The 24,795-nt window shown below is 44.5% G+C and overlaps 1 protein-coding gene across 1 annotated transcript in view; it reads left to right on the top strand.

Annotated features, from left to right (window-relative positions):
• The window catches only part of LOC110521416 (NUAK family SNF1-like kinase 1), a 37,996-nt gene extending 15,945 nt beyond the window's left edge, over nt 1–22,051 (top strand). Inside the window, exons 3-7 of the mRNA XM_021598948.3 lie at nt 4,733–4,884; nt 7,476–7,541; nt 7,770–7,889; nt 16,626–16,758; nt 17,259–22,051. Coding sequence (XP_021454623.3) covers nt 4,733–4,884; nt 7,476–7,541; nt 7,770–7,889; nt 16,626–16,758; nt 17,259–18,343 — 1,556 coding nt within the window. The 3' untranslated portion in view covers nt 18,344–22,051. The remainder of the gene's footprint in view (nt 1–4,732; nt 4,885–7,475; nt 7,542–7,769; nt 7,890–16,625; nt 16,759–17,258) is intronic.
• Nucleotides 22,052–24,795: the final 2,744 nt, after the last annotated feature.

Genomic DNA, 24,795 nt, shown 5'->3' with positions numbered 1-24,795 from the left:
TGTTAGTCACATGTCTGTGTAACTTGTTCACTTTATGTCTCAGTTGTTGAATCTTGTTATGTTCATACAAATATTTACACATGTTAAGTTTGCTGAAAGTAAACACAGTTGACATTGAGAGGACGTTTATTAGCCACTATCAGTATCGACTGTCAGTAGACCTAATAACCACACATATTCAACTGACAATTTACTGTTAGTTCCTACAGTTGGTATTGCCTAAATTATCTTTCCATTTAATTATATTGTTTAGTTTACCTTCATTTGCTTTCTCTCTAAACGCTGTCATGGCCGTGTGGTTGTTGCTGAGGATTATTAGTAACAGTTCATCATATTTTTTGAAGATGTAGGTGTAAAGGACGTCACACTGCTTGCTTTGTGAGTACCTCTTCCTCCCGATTCGGCCCATACCTGACACAAACTCGGGATCTCTGCCTTGCTAGCACACATGACCGCCCTCCTGAAGCGTCTTACCAGTCGACGCCACACGAAAAGCTAGCTATTCGCTGGTGCAAGTGGCGACATTTTGTGCTGAGGCGTAAGCTCCACACATCTCCATGTGCTACATAAGCTAATTAAATCATTATGGAGCAGACCAAGCCGTAATAGTTTGAACCTGACGCACGGCGCAATACTTGACCATTTCATCACACAGTTTCATGCTTAGTGCGATCAATAGTATAGCCTACTGTTGTACACTAATCTTCCAACATTAACATGGGTTGAAGAACTGAATGTGGCAGTTTTCAGAATGATTCAAATCACCGTTTTCTTTCTGTCTAGTGTAAATGCTCTCCAAACCTGTTTTTTTATGATTAATAAACACTTTACTAACCCTAAATAATCTACAAGATCAGAGTATTTTTTATCTACAAATTGGTTCTGAAACAGAGACAAATATGGATCTATTTAGATGGTTTCTTTCATTGATTCCTAATATTCTCAACGTTCTCTCCATATACAGTGGCTGACGAAAGTATTCACCCCCTTGGCATTTTTCCTATTTTGGGGGGGTTTGTATCATTTGATTTACACAACATGCTTACCACTTTGAAGATGCAAAATATGTTTTATTGTGAAACAAACAAGAAATAACACAAAAAAACTGAAAACTTGAGCGTTCAGAACTATTCACCCCCCCCCCCCCCCCCCCCCCCCCAAAGTCAATATTTTGTAGAGCCACCTTTAGCAGCAATTACAACTGGGGCATGCCTCTATAAGCTTGGCACATCTAGCCACTGGGATTTTTTGCCCATTCTTCAAGGCAAAACTGCTCCAGCTCCTTCAAGTTGGACGGGTTCCGCTGGTATACAGCAATCTTTAAGTCATACTACAGATTCTCAATTGGATTGAGGTCTGGGATTTGACTAGGCCATTCCAATATATTTAAATGTTTCCCATTAAACCACTTGAGTGTTGCTTTAGCAGTATGCTTAGGGTCATTGTCCTGCTGGAAGGTGAACCTCTGTCCCAGTCTCAAATCTCTTGAAGACTGAAACAGGTTTCCCTCAAGAATTTCCTTGTATTTAGTGCCATCCATCATTTCTTCAATTCTGACCAGTTTCCCAGTCCCTGCCAATGAAAAACATCCCCACAGCATGATGCTGCCACCACCATCCTTCACTGTGGGAATGGTGTTCCGGGGTGATGAGAGGTGTTGGGTTTGCACCATACATAGCGTTTTCCTTGATGGCCAAAAAGCTACATTTTAGTCTCATCTGACCAGAGTACCTTCTTCCATATGTTTGGGGAGTCACCCACATGCCTTTTTTCTTTAAACAATGGCTATTTTTCTGGCCACTCTTCCATACAACCCATCTCTGTGGAGTGTATCGCTTAAAGTGGTCCTATGGACAGATACTCTAATCTCGGCTGTGGAGCTTTGCAGCTCCTTTAGGGTTATCTTTGGTCTCTTTGTTGCCTCTCTGATTAATGCCCTCCTTGCCTGGTCTGTGAGTTTTGGTAGATGGCCCTATCTTGGCAGGTTTGTTGTGGTGCCATATTCTTTCCATTTTTTATAATTGGAATTAATAGTGCCCTGTGGGATGTTCAAAGTTTTGGATATTTTTTTATAACCCAACCCTGATCTGTACTTCTCCACAACTTGTCCCTGACCTGTTTGGAGAGCTCCTTGGCCTTCATGGTGCCGCTTGCTTGGTGGTGCCCCTTGCTTGGTGGTGTTGCAGACTCTGGGGCCTTTCAGAACAGGTGTATATACACTGAGATCATGTGACACTTAGATTGCACACAGATGGACTTTATTTAACTGATTATGTGACTTCTGAAGGTAATTGTTTGCACCAGGTCTTATTTAGGGGCTTCATAGCAAACACATATGCACGCACCACTTTTCAATTTTTTATTTTTTAGAATTTTTGGAAACAAGTTATTTTTTAAATTTCACTTCACCAATTTGGACTATTTTGTGTATGTCCATTACATAGAATCCAAATTAAAAATCCATTTAAATTTCAGGTAGTAATGCAACAAAATAGGAAAAACGTCAAGGGGGATGAATACTTTTGCAAGGCACTGTATTCTAGTGAGTCTGTTGACAAAATTGAAGCTAAAATGTACACCATATTTAAAGGGATGTCTTAAGATAAATGTACTGAAAACCCTATTGAATGAAAACTCCACAAGAAAATCTGTTGGCCAGCAAGTGGGAGGGGTTTCAGCAGTTTAATGCAATTTATTCAGTGTGTGCAAGGTAGCCACACCTGCAGAGCGCATTACACAACTGAATCAGGTAAGTACTGATAAGTGCGTAGGAAAGGTGTAAAAATGGCTCCTAAATGTTTATGTTAAAGACCTCAATTCAGACATTAACACACTATCAGGGTGTTTTTTTTAGCTTTTATGTTAAAATATAGTAATTCTTATTTTTTTACATAAAAGCTGCTTCTTAATAACTTCATTGTCCTCTATCTAACTCTGCTAAGACAGTGATTAGCAACCCCCTCCCCATGTTAACAGCTCAGAGGCCTAGCCTAGTGGACCCAGCGGATAGCAGAGCAGGGCATTGGGACAATGGGTGCTAATTAGTGTGATCTGAGGCCTGCTGGCCCATTGAACAAAGACCGAATGAGTGATGGACAGAGAGGGCACCCCATTATGTAAGCCAGGTAATTACCCCAGTGAATCATGGGGGAGGGGGGCACGAGGGGCAGGGGTCAGAGGTAACGAGTGCCCACACTGGGCTCTCAAACGGACCCCCACCACGGATCGCCGGAAGGGTCGTCCTGGGTCACGGCTCCGTCGGCCAATCAGAACCAACCCCCAGGTCGGCTGGCCCGGTTCCCGTGCTGCCTGCCCTGCCCAGCGGAGCAGTCACAATCAGGGATTGTTGCCATCAATCAACATCAACATGTTTCTACCACAGGATTATTCTCTGAAAGGGAGGGGAGGGTGGGAGGAGAGGAGAGGGGATGGGTGGGCCTGTGGAGGTGCTCACTCATGGGTGCAGAGAGTTGGCCTTCACCCCTGGAGCCCCTGTAGTGTGGGAAAATACACTGACAATAAGAAGAACATGGCCAATGGTTGTGTCATCATCCCCTCTCTCTCCGCCTGACTAACAGTTCTCATTTCCCCCATATGATGCACTGCTGATGGGTCAGCAACATGCCCTGGCAGTAGGCGAAATGATACATTGGAGGCTAGATAGATAGTGGAACAGTACAGGACAGGTTGTCCTGTGTCTAGTCTATAAGGCGTTCCTATCTCTTACCCAAGTAATGCACGCGTAAATGGAACTTAATTCAATTTTTATGTACTTTTCTCTCTATGTGTACTCTGACCTTGAACTTAGGCATGAAGTAATAAATGTTTCAGCCAGCTATTATTTTGGGGTGGAGATAACAGAAAGGAAGGTGGGGCAGAGGTGTGTCTACAGATAGGCCGTATTCTGACCTTAACTTAATTCCCTCGTAATTCCACCACCTTTATGCACGATGAAACAATGAATAAGGTCCAACGAACGGTCGGTTCCAAGTGAAACAGAAACTACTTTCTTTGTTCCGATAGAAATAACACCATTCTCCATGCACTGTAATTTACAAGTTAATAAGAGCTATTGATAAGAATTGTAAATATAAATGACAATTGTTTGAATTATTTTACCTTATGATCGCTGGAGACAAATGTGAAACCAGTCATATGGCAGCAAACTGAAGCATATCAACATACAGTGCCTTGCAAAAGTATTCATCCCCCTTGACGTTTTCCCTATTTTGCTGCATTACAACCTGTAATTTAAATGAGACTGGTGAAAGTTAGTGACATGATGAGATGTTGATTTACTGTCCAGGTCAGGATGACACCATGCTTTTCTCTTCTCTTCTTTTCCCTCGCTCTCTCCCTCCCTCTCTCCCTCTCGCTCTCTCTTTGCCTTCTCCTCTCCAAGGGGTTTGGGTGTTACTAAAACACTCCCCCCACCCCCTCCCTCCCAGTTGTGTTGCTAAGACTCAAGCCAGACACATGAGGTGGGATTGGTGATGTAATGTAATCATAGAAGCAGTGCAGAGAGAGTGTGAATGCAGCCAGTTGGCTCTGAAACTGGGAGGGGTACTCTTCTCATTTATTCAACATAATACTGTCCACTGAAACTATGAAGTAAGTTGTTTCTCTTCCTGAATGGTTTATGATGAAACCTCTGCTGTGAAACAAATGGTTGCTAACTGTTTGTCCACACTAATTGTTTGTCCATTCTAACTGTGTGTCCATTCTCCTCCAGTGTTTGAGAACAAGGACAAGATCGTGATCGTGATGGAGTATGCCAGTAAGGGTGAGCTGTATGACTATATCAGTGAGCGCCGGCGCCTGAGCGAGAGAGAGACGCGACACTTCTTCAGGCAGATAGTCTCTGCCGTGCACCACTGTCACAAGGTAAAATTCTCCAGAGAAACGTGCACACGTGCACGAAAAACACACCCACACATTTCTGCTAATCAGATGCAGCGCAAAATATCGTAACCTTATGACTATAACTGTATATATTCTTCACATAGAGAAGAAGTCTGCAGTATGAGCTATGCTTTTAGTGGCCTCTTGGTGTTAAGGAGGACTGTAAGGGACTTAACACAAACCAGTGTTGTCCATCGTGCACACAGTCCCTGCTCATCTGTTGTCATGACTCCATATCCCTGGATCCCCTCATAGCTCCCCCAGGACACCCCCCCTCCCTCCCGCCATAACATGGATCCTAGCCCACCCCTCTCTTCTCCCTCATTAAACCATGGTCTCCCAGGGATGGGGGATGTTTGGGTGGGCTCCCCACTAGTCATCATCTCTACAGCTGGGATGGGATGATGTCATCGTCCCAGCATAAGGGGGAGCACCAGACACACAGCCAACGCGTAGGGATGAGCCTCTAGGGGCAACCGCACTGAGGGGTGGAGTACCATGGTGTAGGGTAGTGGGGTGATATAGTGTGGTTGACTGACATAGGAAGCAGGTGTACTGTGAGAGTGCTGATTAGACCCACCTCATTTTATAACCTCCGTTTGTAAGCATGTGAACATGTGTTCCCTATCACATCCTAACCAATTGGAGACGCACAGTACAGTGTAGGCCCGGGGGTTACAGCTGTAGTGAAGTCACCCCATCACTTCCAGACCTGAAATGGCTGCTTGTGTTTCCTGTTGCTGTGTGTATACCACATGTTAATGCATGCATTGAAAGTGCCACTAAACAACATAGTTGCTTTTTTTGTGAGAAGATACAGTACCAGTCAAACGTTTGGACACACCTACTCATTCAAGGGTTTTTCTTAATTTTTAACATTGTAGAATAACAGTGAAGACATCAGAACTATGAAATAACACATATGGAATCATGTAGTAACTAAAAAAGTGTTAAATAAATCAAAATAGATTTTATATTTTAGATTCTTCAATGTAGCCACTTTTTGCATTGATGACAGCTTTGCACACTCTTGGCATTCTCTCAACCAGCTTCATGAGGAATTATTTTCCAACAGTCTTGAATGAGTTCCCACATGTGCTGAACACTTGTTGGCTGCTTTTCCTTCACTGTGCAGTCCAACTCATCCCAATCCATCTCATTTGGGTTGAGGTCGGGTGATTGTGGAGGCCAGGTCATCTGATGCAGCACTCCGTCACTCTCCTTGGTCAAATAGCCCTTACACAGCCTGGAGCTGTGTTTTGGGTCATTGTCCTGTTGAAAAAGTGTCCAGTGTCATCAGCAAAGCACCCCCACACTATCACACCTCCTCCTCCATGCTTCATGGTGGGAGCCACACATGCGGAGATCATACTTTCACCTACTCTGCGTCTCACAAAGACACTGCGGTTGGAACCAAAAATCTCAAATGTGGACTCATCAGACCAAAATACCGATTTTCACCGGTCTAATGTCCATTGCTTTTTTTCTTGGCCCAATCAAGTCTCTTCTTATTGGTGTCATTTAGTGTTTTTTTGCAGCAATTCAACCATGAAGGCCTGATTCACGCAGTCTCCTCTGAACAGTTGATGTTGAGATGTCTGCTACTTGAACTCTGTGAAGCATTTATTCGGGCTGCAATCTGAGGTGCAGTTAATTCAATTGAACTCATCCTCTTATCCTCTGCAGCAGAGGTAACTCTTGGTCTTCCTTTCCTGTGGCAGTCCTCATGAGATCCAATTTCATCATAGTGCATGGTGGTTTTTGCGACTGCACTTGAAGAAACGTTAAAAGTTCTTGACATTTTCTGGATTGACTGACCTTGATGTCTTAAAATAATGATGTACTGTCATTTCTCTTCGCTCATTTGAACTGTTCTTGCTTGGTCTTTCACCAAATACGGCTATCTTCTGTATACCACGCCTACCTTAACACAACTGATTGGCTCAAACGCATTAAGAAGGAAAGAAATGACACAAATTAACTTTGAACCAGGCACCCCTGTTCATTGAAATATATTCCAAGTGACTACATCATGAAGTTGGTTGAGAGAATGCCAAGAGTGTGCAAAGCTGGCATAAAGGCAAAGGATGGCTACTTTGAATAATCTCATCTAAAATATATTTAGATTTGTTTAACACTTTTATGGTTACTACATGATTCCATTCCATGTTTTATTTCATAGCTCTGATGTCTTCACTATTATTCTACAATGTAGAAAATAGTCAAAATTGAGAAAAACCCTTGAATGAGTAGGTGTGTCCAAACTTTTGACTGGCACTAAATTATCCTGGTCCATCATTATAGGCTCTTATTTATGTGAGGTGAGTTAGAGGGAAATCTCTACAGATGTCAACACGCAGACGATAGAGGGCCAGGCAGGGCAATTAAACCTACTAGACCAATTGGCCCACTCTAACTATATCCCTTGAGAACAACACTGGAGTTTGTTCTCACCTCACCGCCATCAAGCGAACAAACGAATAGCGAATGAACGCTCCCCTACTGTACAGCCCGGCAATCGGTCTGGTGATTTTTCTTCTAGAGCCAACGGATGGACTGTTTGTCTTTTACAGAATGGGGTGGTGCACAGGGATTTGAAACTGGAAAATGTGCTACTGGATGAAAACTGTAACATTAAGGTAAGAAATAGTCACTTTTATTCAACTCTGCAGACTCTTGTCCGTACATTGTAACCTTTGAATCTGTAATTGTGAAACAGTCTGTAACTTTGAGTGCTATTTAGATATGGAGGCACTACTAACCAACTTTCTTTTTTAGAATCTGTAACCATGTTAATGCCATGATACTTTTAATGACATTTGTTATGATGTTTTACCAAACCTCGATGTGTCCCTGTCTCCCGCCAGATTGCTGACTTTGGACTGTCCAACCTCTACCACAAGGACAAACTGCTGCAGACTTTCTGTGGCAGCCCACTCTATGCATCACCGGAGATAGTCAATGGAAGACCTTACTGCGGCCCAGAGGTAGGCACTAGGCAGGCACCACAGAGGTCAGGGGCCACAGACAGACACAATGAGACAGACTGGTTTTCTTTTGTCCCTGGGAGAAGTTATTACTAATCCCCAGGACCTGGCACTGTTGGTTGGGAGTCCCAAAGCAGATATAGAGAGGGAGGTAGAGAGATAGAGAAGGTTGGTGGTAGAGGGAGGGAGAGAGATAGACAAGGTTGGTGGTAGAGGGAGGGAGTGGAGGGAAGGGAGGAGGTGTAACAGCATTGTTTCTGTCCTTCTACTCGCCCCAATCTGGGCTTGAACCAGGGACCCTCTGCATACATCAACAACAGTCACCTTCGAAGCATCGTTACCTATCGCTCCACAAAATCCTTGCAGAGCAAGGGAAACAACTACTTCCAGGTCTCAGAGCGAGTGATGTCACCGATTGAAACGCTCCTAACTAGCTAGCAATTTCACACCGGTTATAGAGGCATGAGGTATCCTCTTTGATGGGATTCTCCCTATTCAGTTACTACTCCCAGCAACTCTCACATCCTTAGTGGAAGGCCACAGATGGTGGCTTGGCTCCCTTTGAAGACTATAGTGCTGTTGTTGCTCATAGTATCCTGGCGTCGAAGATCCTGGCTGACATTTTACATTCTCCCAACCGATTGTGCTATTTTTTATTTTTTTTACGTATTTTTAAAACTATTGTGTACATAATGTTGCTGCTACCATTTCTTATGACCGAAAATAACTTTTGGACATCAGAAAAGCGATTACTCACCGCGGATTGGAAGAAATGTTTTCCTTTAACGAGTCCGAGGAGAAGTATTTCCTGCTTTCATTGGAACAGGCCTAGATCCACGCCTTTTGAGTGAAGAAAAAAAGGCCAGAAAAGGGGCCGCAGATCGGGCAGCCTTCTGAGAATCCGGAGGCTAGCGAGTAAACTCCCACTGCCATCCTTTCTTCTTGCTAACTTGCAATCATTGGAAAATAAAATTCATGACCTACAATGAAGATTATTCTACCAACGGGACATTAAAAACTGTAACATCTAACATCTTATGTTTCACAGAGATGTGGCTGAACGAAGATACAGACAATATAGAGCTAGTGGGATTTTCCATGCACTGGCAGAACAGAGACGCTACCTCTGGTGGGGTGAGGGTGTGTGTCTATTTGTCAATTACAGCTAGTGCGCAATGTCTAATATTAAAGAAGTCTCGAGGTATTGCTCACCTGAGGTAGAGTACCTTATGATAAGCTGTAGACCACACTATCAACAAAGAGAGTTCTCATCTGTATTATTCGTAGCCGTCTATTTACCACCACAGAACGAAGCTGGCACTAAGACCGCTCTCAACCAACTCTATAAGGCCATAAGCAAAGAAAATGCTCTCCCAGAAGTGGTGCTCCTGGTGGCCAGGGACTTTAATGCAAATTTTTACCAGCATGTCACATGTGCAACCAGAGGGGAAAAAAATCCTAGACCACCTTTACTCCACACACAGAGATGCATACAAAGCTCTCCCCCGCACTCCATTTGGCAAATCTGACCACAATTCTATCCTCCTGATTCCTGCTTACAAGCAAAAACTAAAGCAGGAAGTACCAGTGACTCGCTCAATACGGAAGTGGCCAGATGACGGGGATGCTACACTAAAGGACTGTCTTGCTAGCACAGACTGGAATATGTTCCGGGATTCATCCAGTGGCATTGAGGAGTACACCACCTCAGTCATCGGCTTCATCAATAAGTGCATCGATGATGTTGTCCCCACAGTGACTGTACGTAAATATCCAAACCAGAAGCCATGGATTACAGGCAACATCCGCATCGAGCTAAATGCTTGAGCTGCCGTTTTCAAGGAGCGGGAGACTAATCCAAACGCTTATAAGAAATCCGGCTATGCCCTCAGACGAACCATCTAACAAGCAAAACGTCAATACAGGATTAAGATGGATTCCTATTACACCGGCTCTGATGCTCGTCGGATGTGGCAGGGCTTGAAAACTGTTACGGAAATGGAAACTCAGACGCGAGCTTCCCAGTGACGCCAGCCTACCAGATGAGCTAAATGCCTTTTATGCTCGCTTCGAGGCAATTAACACTGAAGCATGCACGAGACCACCAGCTGTCCTTGATGACTGTGTGATAACGCTCTCGGTAGCCGATGTGAGCAAAACCTTTAAACAGGTCAACATTCACATTCACAGCTGGGCCAGACGGATTACCAGGACGTGTTCTCAAAGCATGCACGGACCAACTGTCAAGTGTCTTCACTGACATTTTCAACCTCTCCCTGACCGAGTCTGTAATACCTACATGTTTCAAGCAGACCACCTTAGTCCTTGTGCCCAAGGAAGTGAAGTTAACCTGCCTAAATGATTACTGCCCCGTGGCACTCACGTCGGTAGCCATGAAGTGCTTTGAAAGGCTGGTCATGGCTCACATCAACAGCATCCTCCCGGACACCCTAGACTCACTCCAATTTGCATACTGCCCCAACAGATCCACAGATGACGCCATCTCAATTGCACTCCACACTGCCCTTTCTCACCTGGACAAAAGGAACACCTATGACTACAGCTCAGCGTTCAACACCATAGTGCCCACGAAGCTCATCACTAAGCTAAGGACTGGGACTAAACACCTCCCTCTGCAAAAGAATATGAGACGGCCTATAGGGAGGAGGTCAGAGAACTGGCAGTGTGGTGCTAGGACAACAACATCTCCCTCAATGTGAGCAAGACAAACGAGCTGATCGTGGACTACAGGAAAAGGCCCCCATTGACGGGGCTGTAGTGGGGCGGGTTGAGAATTTCAAGTTCCTTGGTGTCCACATCACCAACAAACTATCATAGTCCAAACATACCAAGACAGTTGTGAAGAGGGCATGGGTCCCCAGATCCTCAAATGGTTTTACAGCTGCACCATCGAGAGCATCCTGACCGGTTGCATCATCGCCTGGTATGGCAACTGCTCGGCATCTGACCATATGGCGCTACAGAGGGTAGTGCGAACGGCCCAGTACATCATTGGGGCCAAGCTTCCTGCCATCCAGGACCTATATAATAGGCGGTGTCAGAGGAAAGCACATAAAATGGTCAGAGATTCCAGTCAGCCAAGTTATAGACTGTTTTCTCTGCTACCGCATGGGAAGCGGTACCGGAACACCAAGTCTAGGACCAAAAGGCAGCTTTTACCCCAAAGCCATAAAGCCATAAGACTGCTGAACATTTTATAAAATCGCTACAGGACAATTTACATTGACCATTGATCTCTTTTGTACACTGCTGCTACTCGCTGTTTGTTTGTTATCTATGCATTGTCACTTCACCCCCACCTACATGTACAGATAACCTCAACTAGCCTGTACCCCCGCACACTGACTCGGTTCTGGTGCCCCCTGTATATAGCCTCGTTATTGGTATTGTTATTGTGTTACTTTTTATTACTACTTTTTTATTTTAGTCTACTTGGTAAACTCGTCTACTGTTGGTTAAGTGCTTGTAAGTAAGCATTTCACGGTAAAGTCTACACTTGTTGTATTCGGTGCATGTGACAAATGAAGTTTGATTTGAATAGAATATGAATGAGTTACACAGACAGGCTCAGCAACTTCACTTCCAAGGATGGGTGGGATTGAGAAATTGTTTGGTTAAGAAAAAGGGAGAGAGAATGTGACAAAACATCACCAAAACTATTTATTGACTAATTTGAAAGCAATTCTTTAGGAAGTTTTCCAAATTGCAAGAAAACTTGTGCATTATAAAGCAAAGTAAAAGTCGTATTTTTAGACTGAAATGTCCAACGATTCAATTTAGTATAATTCACTGTCATTTTCTTCAGTGTGCTAAAAAAAACAACTGTAATGAAAATTACAGAATCCAGTTGGGGAAAAGCCGCAAATTACAGCTAACACTGGAAACAAAAACAGAACACAACAATGGCATTCACCCCGTCTCGCCCTCCCTGCAGCCCTGCCAGTCGACCAATCACAGAGGAGCGCTCTCAGTCATTGAACCAATGACAGAGCGGCTCCAGTGTGAGACATTCCAAGCATGGGCCCTAAAGGAAGTCCAGTCTGCCCAATCGCAGACCCCAGTCCCAGAGCTCAGTCCCAGACATGGGCTGGCTATATTCCCCTGGCCATCGACAAGCAGCCACATTCCTCCAGAAGTCCTCCTCTTCCAAAGCCTGACATCTGGCTAATCAGTGACCGGCATTGTGTCTCCTGAGATCTGTCAGGGCCTCACAGCTCTGCCACCTCTGCTGAATTCATTACACCCCTCTCCACCCCTCTGTCCCCCCTCCTGCCCCCTCCATTCCCCAGACACTGGTCTTGCATAACCCATTTACTGAGACAGTCACATTGCATTAGATTAGTGGTCACAAAGCGCAGGTTGACACATAGAGAAAGACAGAGGGAGAAATAGAGTTCTATGTTCATGGAAACAAACTGACACACTCCAGACTCTGGTTCTATGGCTGAGAGGATGGAAGTGGAAATCAGGGCTTAGAGCACAGCCCATTATCAGCCTGAAAACGTCATCCTGGCACATTTTTGCAAAAAGGTCAAATGTAACAGCAGCTGACGTTTTTCTTAATACATTGCAGTCAAGGGGAAAATATGTGTCACAGGGTTGATGTTTTTCTCAATACATAGCCATCAAAGGGAAAACCAATTTAACCAATTTAATCTTATGTCAATTAATTGCAGTCAATGGGGAAAAAATGAGTGTCACAGGGTTGAGACCTAAGTGAATAAATTGCTTTCAATGGGGGAAGACCTTCATCACAATATGGAGATATTTATTTATTTTTATTTATTTATTTTACCTTTATTTAACCAGGTAGGCAAGTTAAGAACAAGTTCTCATTTACAATTGCGACCTGGCCAAGATAAAGCAAAGCAGTTCGACATACAACGACACAGAGTTACACATGGAGTAAAACAAACATACAGTCAATAATACAGTATAAACAAGTCTATATACAATGTGAGCAAATGAGGTGAGAAGGGAGGTAAAGGCAAAAAAGGCCATGGTGGCAAGGTAAATACAATATAGCAAGTAAAACACTGGAATGGTAGTTTTGCAATGGAAGAATGTGCAAAGTAGAAATAAAAATAATGGGGTGCAAAGGAGCAAAATAAATAAATAAATTAAATACAGTTGGAAAAGAGGTAGTTGTTTGGGCTAAATTATAGGTGGGCTATGTACAGGTGCAGTAATCTGTGAGCTGCTCTGACAGTTGGTGCTTAAAGCTAGTGAGGGAGATAAGTGTTTCCAGTTTCAGAGATTTTTGTAGTTCGTTCCAGTCATTGGCAGCAGAGAACTGGAAAGAGAGGCGGCCAAAGAAAGAATTGGTTTTGGGGGTGACTAGAGAGATATACCTGCTGGAGCGTGTGCTACAGGTGGGAGATGCTATGGTGACCAGCGAGCTGAGATAAGGGGGGACTTTACCTAGCAGGGTCTTGTAGATGACATGGAGCCAGTGGGTTTGGCGACGAGTATGAAGCGAGGGCCAGCCAACGAGAGCGTACAGGTCGCAATGGTGGGTAGTATATGGGGCTTTGGTGACAAAACGGATTGCACTGTGATAGACTGCATCCAATTTGTTGAGTAGGGTATTGGAGGCTATTTTGTAAATGACATCGCCAAAGTCGAGGATTGGTAGGATGGTCAGTTTTACAAGGGTATGTTTGGCAGCATGAGTGAAGGATGCTTTGTTGCGAAATAGGAAGCCAATTCTAGATTTAACTTTGGATTGGAGATGTTTGATATGGGTCTGGAACATGTACATGTACATGGTACATGCAGTGTGATTATGGAATGAAAACCAGGTGTGTATGAAACAAGACAAAACAAATGGATATATGAGAAATAGAGCGGCGATGGCTCTCTCTCTCCCTCCCTCTCTCTCTTCTCTCTTTCTCCCTTCTTCACCTTCTCTTACTCTCCCCCTTCTCCCCCTCCATTCTATGTCCCTACCCCCCCCCTCTATACTATTTATCTTACTCCTCTCTCTACCTCCTTTTTCTTCTACCTCCATCTCTCTCAACTTTCCCACCTCCACAGACAGGATATTGATGATATGCATCAAGGTTATTGGCACATACTAAGTCTATACATTGCAGTCAAGGCAAAAACATTGGTGATAAAGCTACAATGGGTAAATTGGTGAAAGACACGGGCAGACGGACGGACAGACAGACCTATAAACATGCCCACATCCCAGCTCAACCCTAGCCATAACCCTAACCCTATTCCTAGCCCTCCACTTCTTGGCTCTTGGAGTTAGGGTTGAGCTGGGAGTTGATATGAAGCTAGGGTTAGGGCCTCAACCCTTGACATAATCCAAACCTGAATCCAATTAACAATGATTTAATTTGCCCCTCCCTCCACTACATTGCAGAAAGGTAGGCTTTGAAGCCTGACCTAAAGTTAGTGTGCTTTTGAGTGACATCAACAGAACAAACTAAATGTATGGAATCGTTCAACAGGCGCTTTAGATGAACCCAAACCTACATCTGACCATGAGAAATGAACTCTTCACAGTGAAAACTTGGTCCCACAGAGAACAAGGCCTTTCTTCCATAGAAAAGCATTACCTACAGCCCTCTATTAACCACGCCCCTGTTGACTGTGATTGACTGTGATTGATCTAGCTATCCATCCTTGCACTGTCACTCCCTGACCTTAGAGAGACTTAGAGAGACTTTTTATTTCTCTCTTTATTTCTCTATTTGTTTAGGTCAGGGTGTGATTTGAGTGGGCATTCTAGTTTTTCTATTTCTTTGTTGGGCGTGTATGGTTCCCAATCAGAGTCTATCGTTGTCTTTGATTGGGGATCATACTTAGGCAGCCTTTTTTCCACCTTTAGTTTCTGCACCTTTACTTTCTGCACTGCATGTAGCTTTACATTCGTTTTTTTGTTGTATTTTGACGTTTTTTTCTGTGTCATTTAAATACAAGTAAAATGTACTCCTACCACGCTGCTCCTTGGTCTAATCCATCTCTAAACGATCGTGACATGCACACAACCTTGTAGGGATGCCCTGGGTTGAGGTTCAGTTTCTTGTGGAAACAGGAAGAGTCTTAATTAAAGGGATACTTTGGGATTTTGGCAGAGACATAAAATTGTATCCACGAGTTCATCGGACTCTCATTGTCAAAATCCTGAAATAACCCTTTAATCCTCAACATGGTCCTTCATTCTCTCGCTGCAGTTACACAAATACATTGTCTTCCATCCTCTCTGTAGAACGGTCAATTGTTAACATAAAGACTTGAAACTCAAGGCATCGTTAAAGAGTCTCTCCGTACATTGAATTTCAGCTTCCTGCTATTACAGGAAGTGACTTAATTGGGGGTCATCTTCTCAAATGTTACATATTTGTGACCGGGGAACAGTCATGACCCGGCATATGAAATTTGATGTCTATTGACCCAAGAGCATTTTTTTAAACCTCCATTGGACACAATCGTCTTGTTATTAATTCTTAATTGAATTTTGAAGAGGATATTGGTCAATTTTTTAAAACTTTTTAAACTGTCTGTCTGCCTGCCTTTCTGTCTCTGTCTGCCTGTGTCTGTCAGCCTGTCTGTATGTCAACCTGCCTGTCGGCCTTCCTGCCTGCCAGCCTGCCTGCCTGCCTGCCTGTCTGTCTGCCTGTCTGCCTGTCTGTCTGTCTGCCTGTCTGCCTGTCTGCCTGTCTGTCTGTCTGTCTGTCTGTCTGTCTGTCTGTCTGTCTGTCTACTTGCCTGTCTGCCTGTTTGTGTCCGTTTGTTTGTCTGACTCTGTCTCTCAGTCTACCTGAGTGAATGGAGAGGGAGGTGGGAGAGAGAAGAGAGGGAATGAGGGAGGGGGGATGAGGGAGGGGGGAGAGGGGAGAGAGAGAGTCAACAGACATATAGAAGTGGGGGAGAGAGAATTGGGGGAGTGAGGGAGGGAGGGAGGGAGGGGGAGAAAGTGGAGAGAGTAGAGAGAGAGTCAACAGACAGACAGAGGTGGGTGAGAGGAGGGAGATAGAAGAGGGAAAGGGAGAGAGAGAGAGATGAGAGGAAAGAGAGGCAGGGAAAGGAGGGAGAGAGAATGGGGGGAGGAGGGAGAGTGAGGGAAGGGGAGATAAAGAGGGAGAGAGAGGAGGGGGAGGGAGGGAGGGAAAGTAGGTGGGAGAGGGAATGGAGGGGGAGGAGGGAGGGAGAGAGAGAGGAAAGGAGAGAGAGACTCATCTTTTCAAATTGTCTGCAATGTGTTGAGAAAAATATCAGATTACAGTAACCTTTTGTCTTTTTGCAAAAATGTGCCAAAATTAAGATTTCCTATGATATTATGTTGTAGAGCAATATGGTACACTCTTAGAAAGAAAAAGGTGCTATCTAGAACCTTAAAAGTTTCTTCGGCTTTCCACATAGGATAACCCTTTGAAGAACCCTTTTGTGTTCCATGTAGAACCCTTTCTAGAGTGTATAGCTGTGCAGTGCTTACACTGTTTCAGCTGTCGCTACAACATATGTCGTTCCAGTTCAGATACAGTACGCTCCTTGTTAAAGTTTTAATGATCTGTTGCTAACCCAGTAATGGCATTGAGCCTCATTTACCAGTTACTGGGAATTGGAAAAGGGAAATGAGAGATTCCAATTTTTTTCAACTGCGTCTCCAGTGACGGATTTTACTGACTGATCTCTCACATTCAGTCTATCTGATCGTGATCCTGATCTGTGTAGTTACCCGTGTGTGTTTTGTTGTTATAGGTGGACAGCTGGGCTCTGGGGGTGCTCCTATACACCCTGGTCTATGGGACCATGCCGTTCGATGGAGGAGACCACAAGAACCTCATCCGCCAGATCAGCAACGGAGAGTACAGAGAGCCCACCCAGTCCTCAGGTACAGATCAAGACCCTCTACCTACAGTTTGAGACAGGGATACCCAATTACATTCCTCTGTGGGCCGAAGTTTCCTTGAGCGGATGGTTGGGGGCCACAACATTGTTATAAATCATTTGTACACTGCAAATTGAGTGCAAGAATCCCAAACAGAATCATTTCAAACCTTGATTCCATCACATATGCCTCTCTATTTATGCGTGGGAATACTTGGGAACAGAATCCCTCAATTAAAATCACTTTGAGCTGATTTTCTGGTGATTTTACAGTCTTTTATGTCCAACAACTATTCTTTTTTTTTAAAGATTTTGGCGGGACGCCTATTGGAAAACCCTGGTCTAAGATCTAGTTTCCCTCTACACACTAAATATAATGATTATTAGATAATAAATGCTCTGCAGCAAAAAACAACAGTGAAGTGTAACCCAGCTCCTACATACCCCCTGTTGTGCTCAAATCCAGAATGTTAAACTATGCTCCCCTCCTGTTTGCCCTCCCAGATGCCCGTGGTCTGATCCGTTGGATGTTGATGGTGAACCCAGAGCGGCGGGCAACGGTGGAAGACATCGCCAACCACTGGTGGGTCAACTGGGGCTGGAAGAGCAGTGTGTGCGACTGCGAGACCCAGCGGGACAATGGCACCTCCTCTCCCATGCTTGCCCGCTTCATTGACTGGCAGAACCGCACAGAGCCCTGGCCGGGCAAACCCACCGCCCTGCTGCCCCTGGTCCTCCGCCAGCGCCCCAAGAAGTCCAAGAAAGAGAACGAGGTGGGAGATGGGCCCCACGGTGGAGGGGAGGGGGAGAAGCCCGGGCTGAAGAGGCCCAAGGGGATCCTGAAGACCCGGCTGATGGAGAAGCAGCATTCGCCCAGCCTGGAGGAGGTGGAGCTGGGGAGTGGTGGAGCGATGATGGGCCTCAGGCCAGCCGAGGGAGAACCAGGCTGCTCTAGCCCCGACAGAGAGGAGGAAGAGGAGGAGCCCGCCCTGGCAGGGGGCTCGCCGGCCAAGATGGTGCCCACCCTTCCCAGGAAGGGCATCCTGAAGAACAACCAACAACGGGAATCAGGGTACTACTCCTCCCCGGAGCGCAGTGAGTCCTCCGAGCTGCTAGTGGGTGCCACCATGTCCCTGGTTGCTGCCTGCAGCTCCCCGCCCAGGAGAGTGGTGGGGAGGAAGGGCATCTTGAAGCGCAACGGGAAGTATTCCACCTACAGCGGCCCTCCCTCAGCTGGTGCTCTCGGGGACCCCTCCCAGGGCGACTCTGGCCTGTCCCGTAGCCAGAGCCGTCCATCCAGCATGGTGTTGGAGGATGGCGTCGTATCCCCCAGGCTGTCCCCCGACTGGCCCCCCACCGCCCCCCACCGCCCTAACATCAGGGCTTGTGTGTCAGCCGAAAACCTGCTGCAGCTGGCCAGTTTCAAGGGCTTCCAGGCAGCCCCTCTGCTCCACGGGTCAAAGTTCAGTCGGACCCCCAGTCTGCGGGGGTCCCCGGGGGACAACGGCAGCTTCTCCCTGCTGGGGGACCTGGACGACATGACTCAGGTGTACCAGCAAGCCCTGGACATCAGCAGCAACCTCACCTAGCCGAGGAGGGGATAGAGGAGGCAGCCAGGTGGCCAGGCTGAGGCTATAACATCTGTCTCTGTTGGTGTGTGTGTGTCTGTGTGTATGTGTGTACATGTATGTGTATGTCATTGACGACCAGTGACCCGTATGTTGCTGAGATAGCCTACCTGAACCTTTTGGAAGGTTATAGTTTTCTCACTGGGGTTCAAATCCTTGTTGGAAACTATATTATACACACACTCATACATACAATACATGACTATTATGCACTTCTCAGGCCAAAGGACATTCAGTTAGCAGGGTTTTCAAACGACGTGAGTGGAGTGAATAAACAACTGGCATGAGAGAATGCCGCCCAGCCTTCCTCCTCCATCCGCCCGTAGACTTTGCTGTGTTCAAATGTTTACATGTTCAGCAAAAGGCAAGTTAGAATCACATACGCAGCAACCAGAAACTGGTTGGCTCTCAAAGCGAACCATGAATTGAGTTTGAGTTTACAAAAGCACCTTAAAACTCACACAGAGCACATGTTTTTGTGATCTTTTACTTCATGTAAAAAACAAACCAGGGTCTTGCTCCATAATAACTGACGATGTTAACTATTTATTAATATTTGCGTAGATTTAGTATGAATACAAAACTGGTGGGTTCTGGCAGTACTGGAATAGTCCAAAGCTCAATGTCTCCAACCCTTTGTGTGGATTGTGGAACTGACATATATAATTGTTATGTTACCCAAGGAAGTGAAACATGTATACATGATATATTAATATGGCTGCATATGTAAAAAATGTGGCTATGTATATCACCATCAAAGCGTATGTCCTATATATGAGCATATGATATTAGGGAATATGTAGGAAGTGCCTTTTAGGATCTAAATTAAATGATGTAAGTCATTTCCTGAAAGTGGAGCAGGATGGATGCAGGCCAACCTGTCACCATTTGTGCTGTTTTGATTCTTATACATGTGAATGTGGTGAGAGAGAGAGAGACCCAGGACCTTAACAATACACACTGTGGTCTATTGCATTACATAGTCACAGGTCAGGGGTCACACAATGGCCTATAGCCTTACACAGTCACAAGTCAGGGGTCACACAGACATTAAACAGCAGTTGAGATGAAACAGTCCCGTCTCCATCCCAAAATACACACTGTCAGGAACAAGAACCAAGCCCAGAGAGATGACAGAGTCTTAAACAATTAGGCTTTTCGTGCAGTGCTTTCTTGCTTGATGTGTCTGCAGTTTGATGATTTGGTTAAACACAAGGCCTGGTCAGGCCAGCTCGAGGGGTCTGGAGCTGCTCACCTTAGAAGGTAGATGGCCCAGACACCCTCTCATAGTCCCGGAATGTTCCTGGCAAATAAACAGCCATGTCTGTGGTTGTTTTGTCTGTATGCCTGTAGTGCAGTGCTGGAGTTGCCTCTGCTGAGGCCTTCTCACTCAATTGGCATAACTTGGCTACAGAGTCCTACCAGCTGGAAATGGCAGAGAAACCATACAAGTCGTGTACACAATGCTCAGGTTGTTATCTGTGGATATTGTTATAGCCTAGTTTAATTTGTTTAAACCATCCCCCTCCAACTCCACAAAGGGCTTAGTAGAAGGATTTGTTTCAGTGCTCTGATGACACTGCACATTCCACAGACAATGGCTGGAGACGTGTTGGTGCGGGAGATGTTATCCGCACCGGTCAGGTAGGTTCTGTGGTCTGTGCTGTCAGGTTTCCAGCTGTGTGTACAGGGCCATTTTGTCAAATAAGCACCATTAGCCAGCTATTGTTTTTATAAGAGGGAGGTATAGTGTAGTAGAGAGAAACATAATAATGGTAGAGAGTATTAGAGATTTTAGAGGGAAACAAGTGTTTGAGTGAAAGAGAATGTTCTTAGTGAAGGTGAGATTTGAGAAGCCTTTCCTGTCGGAAAGGGTGAAAGACTTTAGTTGCTGAGTTGAAGGAAACAGTGATGTAGACTAGAGAAAGTAACAGAGAAAGTGAGTTCTGAGTAGAAGGGAAGGAAATGGAAAGTATTGTATTTAATTTTTTACCAAATATGAGAAGAAGCTTCATTGATGCAGGGGGTGAAATGGATTGGGTACTGTATGTGCCCCTGGAACCTTTATGATAGCTGGGAAACCCCATCTGAAAACGAATTCATTTGTGCAACAATAATAGCCTGACAGGCTTTTATTCTGCTGTCACTTTTTTGTTAAGAGATTGTTTTAGGCCAAAAGCTAGAGGCTGGCAAAGCAACTTGTGTCATGGGCTGAGTGTGTTCGATGGAGTGTGTTTAGAATGGCCTTTTAAACTGGGATGGAGAGGGAGATCTGTGACTGATACATTTATTATACTGTATCATCAGAATATGTGTATGGAAAACCATAGCAACCCCCAAGCAACAGAATTAACATGTTGAATGATTTCGAAGGTCCGCTAGTGCAAAGTTCTGGTTATTGATTGAAACGACAGACCCGTTCTGTATTATATTGCATTTTATTGCCCTTTGTATTGCCTTTTATTGTCAACTGGATTTACAGTGATGAAATTATACTATGTTAGTATTTTGTTTTATTACGCTTCTGTTTTTGATTCTCCAAAATATAGAAACTTTATATTGCTTTATGTTATGGCAGAAAGTATTTCTTCCCTGAGTTTGGCCGTAAGAGATCAGGGGTCTGATCTGATGTCAGTGAGATCTCAGTGTTTCCCCTGTTTTTGGTACACCTGAGGGGTCAGAGCAGCTGACCTGAGTTCAGTCATGTTGCAGAGTGTTTACCTGTGAACTTATATCAAATCAAGAGTCAACTTACTAATACAGCCTGGTGGCCCAACCCCAGAGAACAGGGCATTTAAACCTACCCCCTCCCAAAGAAAGAGGTGCCCATTGACACCACCCAAAGGGGAAATCCATGGGTTGTTATTATGATAGTAATCTTTCTAAAATGATAACACATATTAAGCAACACAGAGATAAACACGTACATGTATGTGCCATCACATTGACAACCCCTTGTTTGATCCCAAAGAAGTAGTCAGAGTCCATCTGTACCAAAGCAAGGAGATCCGAAACGAAGGAATGACATCAGGAGAAAACAATGGAGAAAATCTGATTAAACTCTCTATCTGCCAAACTGGAAATAACTGGTGCATATACATTAGTTAGTAGCAGAAAGTCTAAGCATAGGAAAACTTGACTGGATATTGTTATTAAGACAGTAATAATAGTATTATTATGTTATTTAAGTATTATTTTTGTTGGCTTTTGCCACGGTTATGATTTTGTTTTGGTATCAGTTGATGAACCTGGACTGCTAAGGTGGTTTAAGTTTAGTGGCGTTGCTATCTTTTATGATCATGTTTAATTTTATGAGAATGAGAATTATTATCAAGGTGTTTTTTATACTTGTATTTATTGGTGATTAAGCCATTTTCATTTGACGTATAAAGCTACTCTGTTCATGATTTGGCCTGCTTGTGGGTGTGTTGACTGCATAAATGGAGAGATATCATTGTTTCAATGTGTATAGCATTGAGGGAGTGAAGATGACATTTCATTGTGAAAGCGTTGGTCAATATATCATGGTCAAGTATACCAATCAGATTTCATTATATATGACTAAGTCTTAAGAAATGTTCTTGGAAGGAACCAAACGTCATTGATCCCTCTACTTCAAACCATGCTTCTGTAGTACTGGACCAAGTCAAATAAATGGATCACGTTAAAGAAGTTGTTTCCTGTCTGACTTTGTGTATTCAGTGTTGTTCAGTTTCTATCTTTCTTGCTTTTATTGGCATTTAACTCCTACTGTAATCTACTTTTGAGAATTGGAAAAATATCTCAGAGAAACTTCAGAGACAGGAAATTGAGTAAGCGTGTCTGTCTGTCTTGGGGAGAAAGAATAGTCTGTTTTTGAGAGCAGAACAGAGACAAGTGGTTGGTAGTCAAGAGAGAACATTGCTGCTGTTAGGCTAATTTGATCCACATTTACTTTTAGGGGGAGTGGCTGGCTGGCTGGCTGATCTGGCCATAGGTAAGGAGTCTTTGGGGCTTCGGTGTTAATATGTGAGATGGCACACCTGCCTCATGTTGTCCAGACCAGACAGGGCAAAAGGCCCAGGAAGAGAAACTTGGTTTATCTACACTGATCTAGGAACCCCTAACCAAATCTCATTCTAGGTAGATAGCTAACTTTATTTCTAAACAGGGTATAATCTGTCACGTGAGATTATATCTACAGAAAGAGGTACTGTAGTTATTCCTCTCACATAGTTTAATTTATGTTTCGTGCCTCGTATACTGTAGCCTTCGGTGCCCAGAAAACAGTGTAAGAAAGTCAAACATTCATTAAACACCACTATGAATCAGTATTTTTAATATGTTTCTAGTTGTGGAGATTCCTGGTTTACCTAATATGTGTTTGGGAAAGCCTCAGAGGGAAAATAAGAGGTGAATGAACAAGAGCAGAGTGAGCAGTTGAGGGGAAGACGGCTCATGATAATGGCTGAAACGGAGCAAATGGAATGGCATCAAACACATGGAAACCATTTGATACCATTCCACTCATTCCGCTCAGCCATAAACACAAGCCCGTCCTCCCCAATTAAGGTTCCACCAACCTCCTGTGGCTTAGAGCCATCTTTACCTCAGTGCACTAAGAGCAATTTTCAGCCAATGGTTTCCGAAATGAACGGCAGGTCAGAACAGAGATAGGAAGTTACAAAACACTGTAGCTAGGTACTTAGAGTACAAAGGCATAATAAAGCATTGTGTAATACATTGGATGTCTGTCATCTATGTAAGAGAATGCAGGCAGTCAGTGATGGCATGGATTAAAACGGCAATTTTCAAATCAGGACTGCACACAGTAACTACACCCTTGACATGATATTGACCTGAGTTTCAAAGGGATTTTCTTCCCTTCTGGATTCTTCAGAAACATCAGGTTCACTTTTTCACCCTCAAATAAAATGAAGCTGGCAAACTTTCTGAACTACTCCCCTTGCTGTTTAGGTAAGCCTGTGAGTATCCAGACTCAAACCCCCATCCGGTCCTTTACTTTGACCCTGAGTCTGCCTTGGAGAGATGGAAGTTGGCACACTAACTACACATTAGGGGCTTGATCCTACTTCAGCTTGCCTTGGAGGGTCCACTCTACAGAGGCCACTGCTTTTCCCACTCTATTTAACTGAAATGTAAAGGACAAAAGACATCCCATAGAGAGGATTTTAGAATATAAAGAATCTATAACGTTTAATTAATACTTCAGTTAAGTTTACCAGTCTTTTGCTGAAGAAAAAGGGTTTTGAATGAGGTCAAGTGAGGAGCATTTCTACCTATAGAGCAAAAACAGCAGTTGAGATCTGGCATATCCAGATATGCCATTTGCCGCGTTTGGCTGCTGTTGCAGGCAGCTGGCAGGAACATTGAGGGTTTAGGCTGGGTGTTGTAAACGGAGCTGCCCGTTCATGGCAGGAAAAATAAACACAGTGCAGGGCCTAGAGCAGGCCTGGGTACAGGGAAGCGTGTGTTCCTCAGATAGCTGACACATATTGTTTTAAAAGGAGCTAGGGGCTGTGAGTGAAGGCCACTGTACATACACGCCGGTCACATTCAGATCTCCCCGGCACTCCTTTTCCTCTGAGCTGCTGTGATAACATTGTGAATGGAGGTGGAATAAGCCTCAATCCCTTTTCCATTCCCTCTGCTCTCCTCCTATCCTCTCTCATCTTTTGTTCCCCCTATCCTGCACTCGTCCCGCTCCCTCCCTGGCTCTCCTGGCCAGAGGACTATTTTTAGTGACGGCGCTGCTATTCTGGAATTTGATGCTGACTGGCTGCTGCTGGATGTCTGGGCGGCGATCTCTTCAGGAATGTCTGGCCTGCTCTCAAACCACTACAGAGCCGCAGCGCAGGGCGAACGGCCCGGGGCTCTGATTACAGACCCTCGCTCTGCTCTGCTCGCCTTCTCTTTCCTCTCCACCAGCGCAGAGCTACAGACCCAGAAGAAAATAAAAGGAGAAGTGCATATGTGTCTATTTTTCTGTCTCTGGATCCAGTGTTTGTATGTCTTTGAGGAAACTCATGCTTGTATGATTTCATGTTGTTTATGATTGACTTCCGAAGAGGATGTGCCGCATGTGTATGTGTGTGTGTGTGTGTGTGTGTGTGCATGTGTATGTACACATGCTTGTGAGTGTGTGTGTGCGTGCGTGTGTGTGTGCCGTGTGTGTGTGGTCCATGAAAGAAAATAAGCAGCACTAATGTGACATTCTTCCTGTCTTGGATCAGCTTTTCAGTTTCAAAGAAAATTGTTTGCAGTGGAAGTAAAGACATCCAGCCCACCTGTTGTTCAGGATCGCTTAGATCCGCTGTAGCTTGTCTCTGTGCAGAGAGACACACTGTATGTCACTCAGCTACATCAGTGGACCAAATCTCTTCCACGCGGCTAGTAAACCATAGAGGAACATG

Source organism: Oncorhynchus mykiss, chromosome 4, assembly GCF_057628025.1.
Source record: "Oncorhynchus mykiss isolate SJ-2025 chromosome 4, ASM5762802v1, whole genome shotgun sequence".
NCBI lineage: Eukaryota > Metazoa > Chordata > Actinopteri > Salmoniformes > Salmonidae > Oncorhynchus > Oncorhynchus mykiss.
This window is presented reverse-complemented; position numbering and strand designations above follow the sequence as displayed.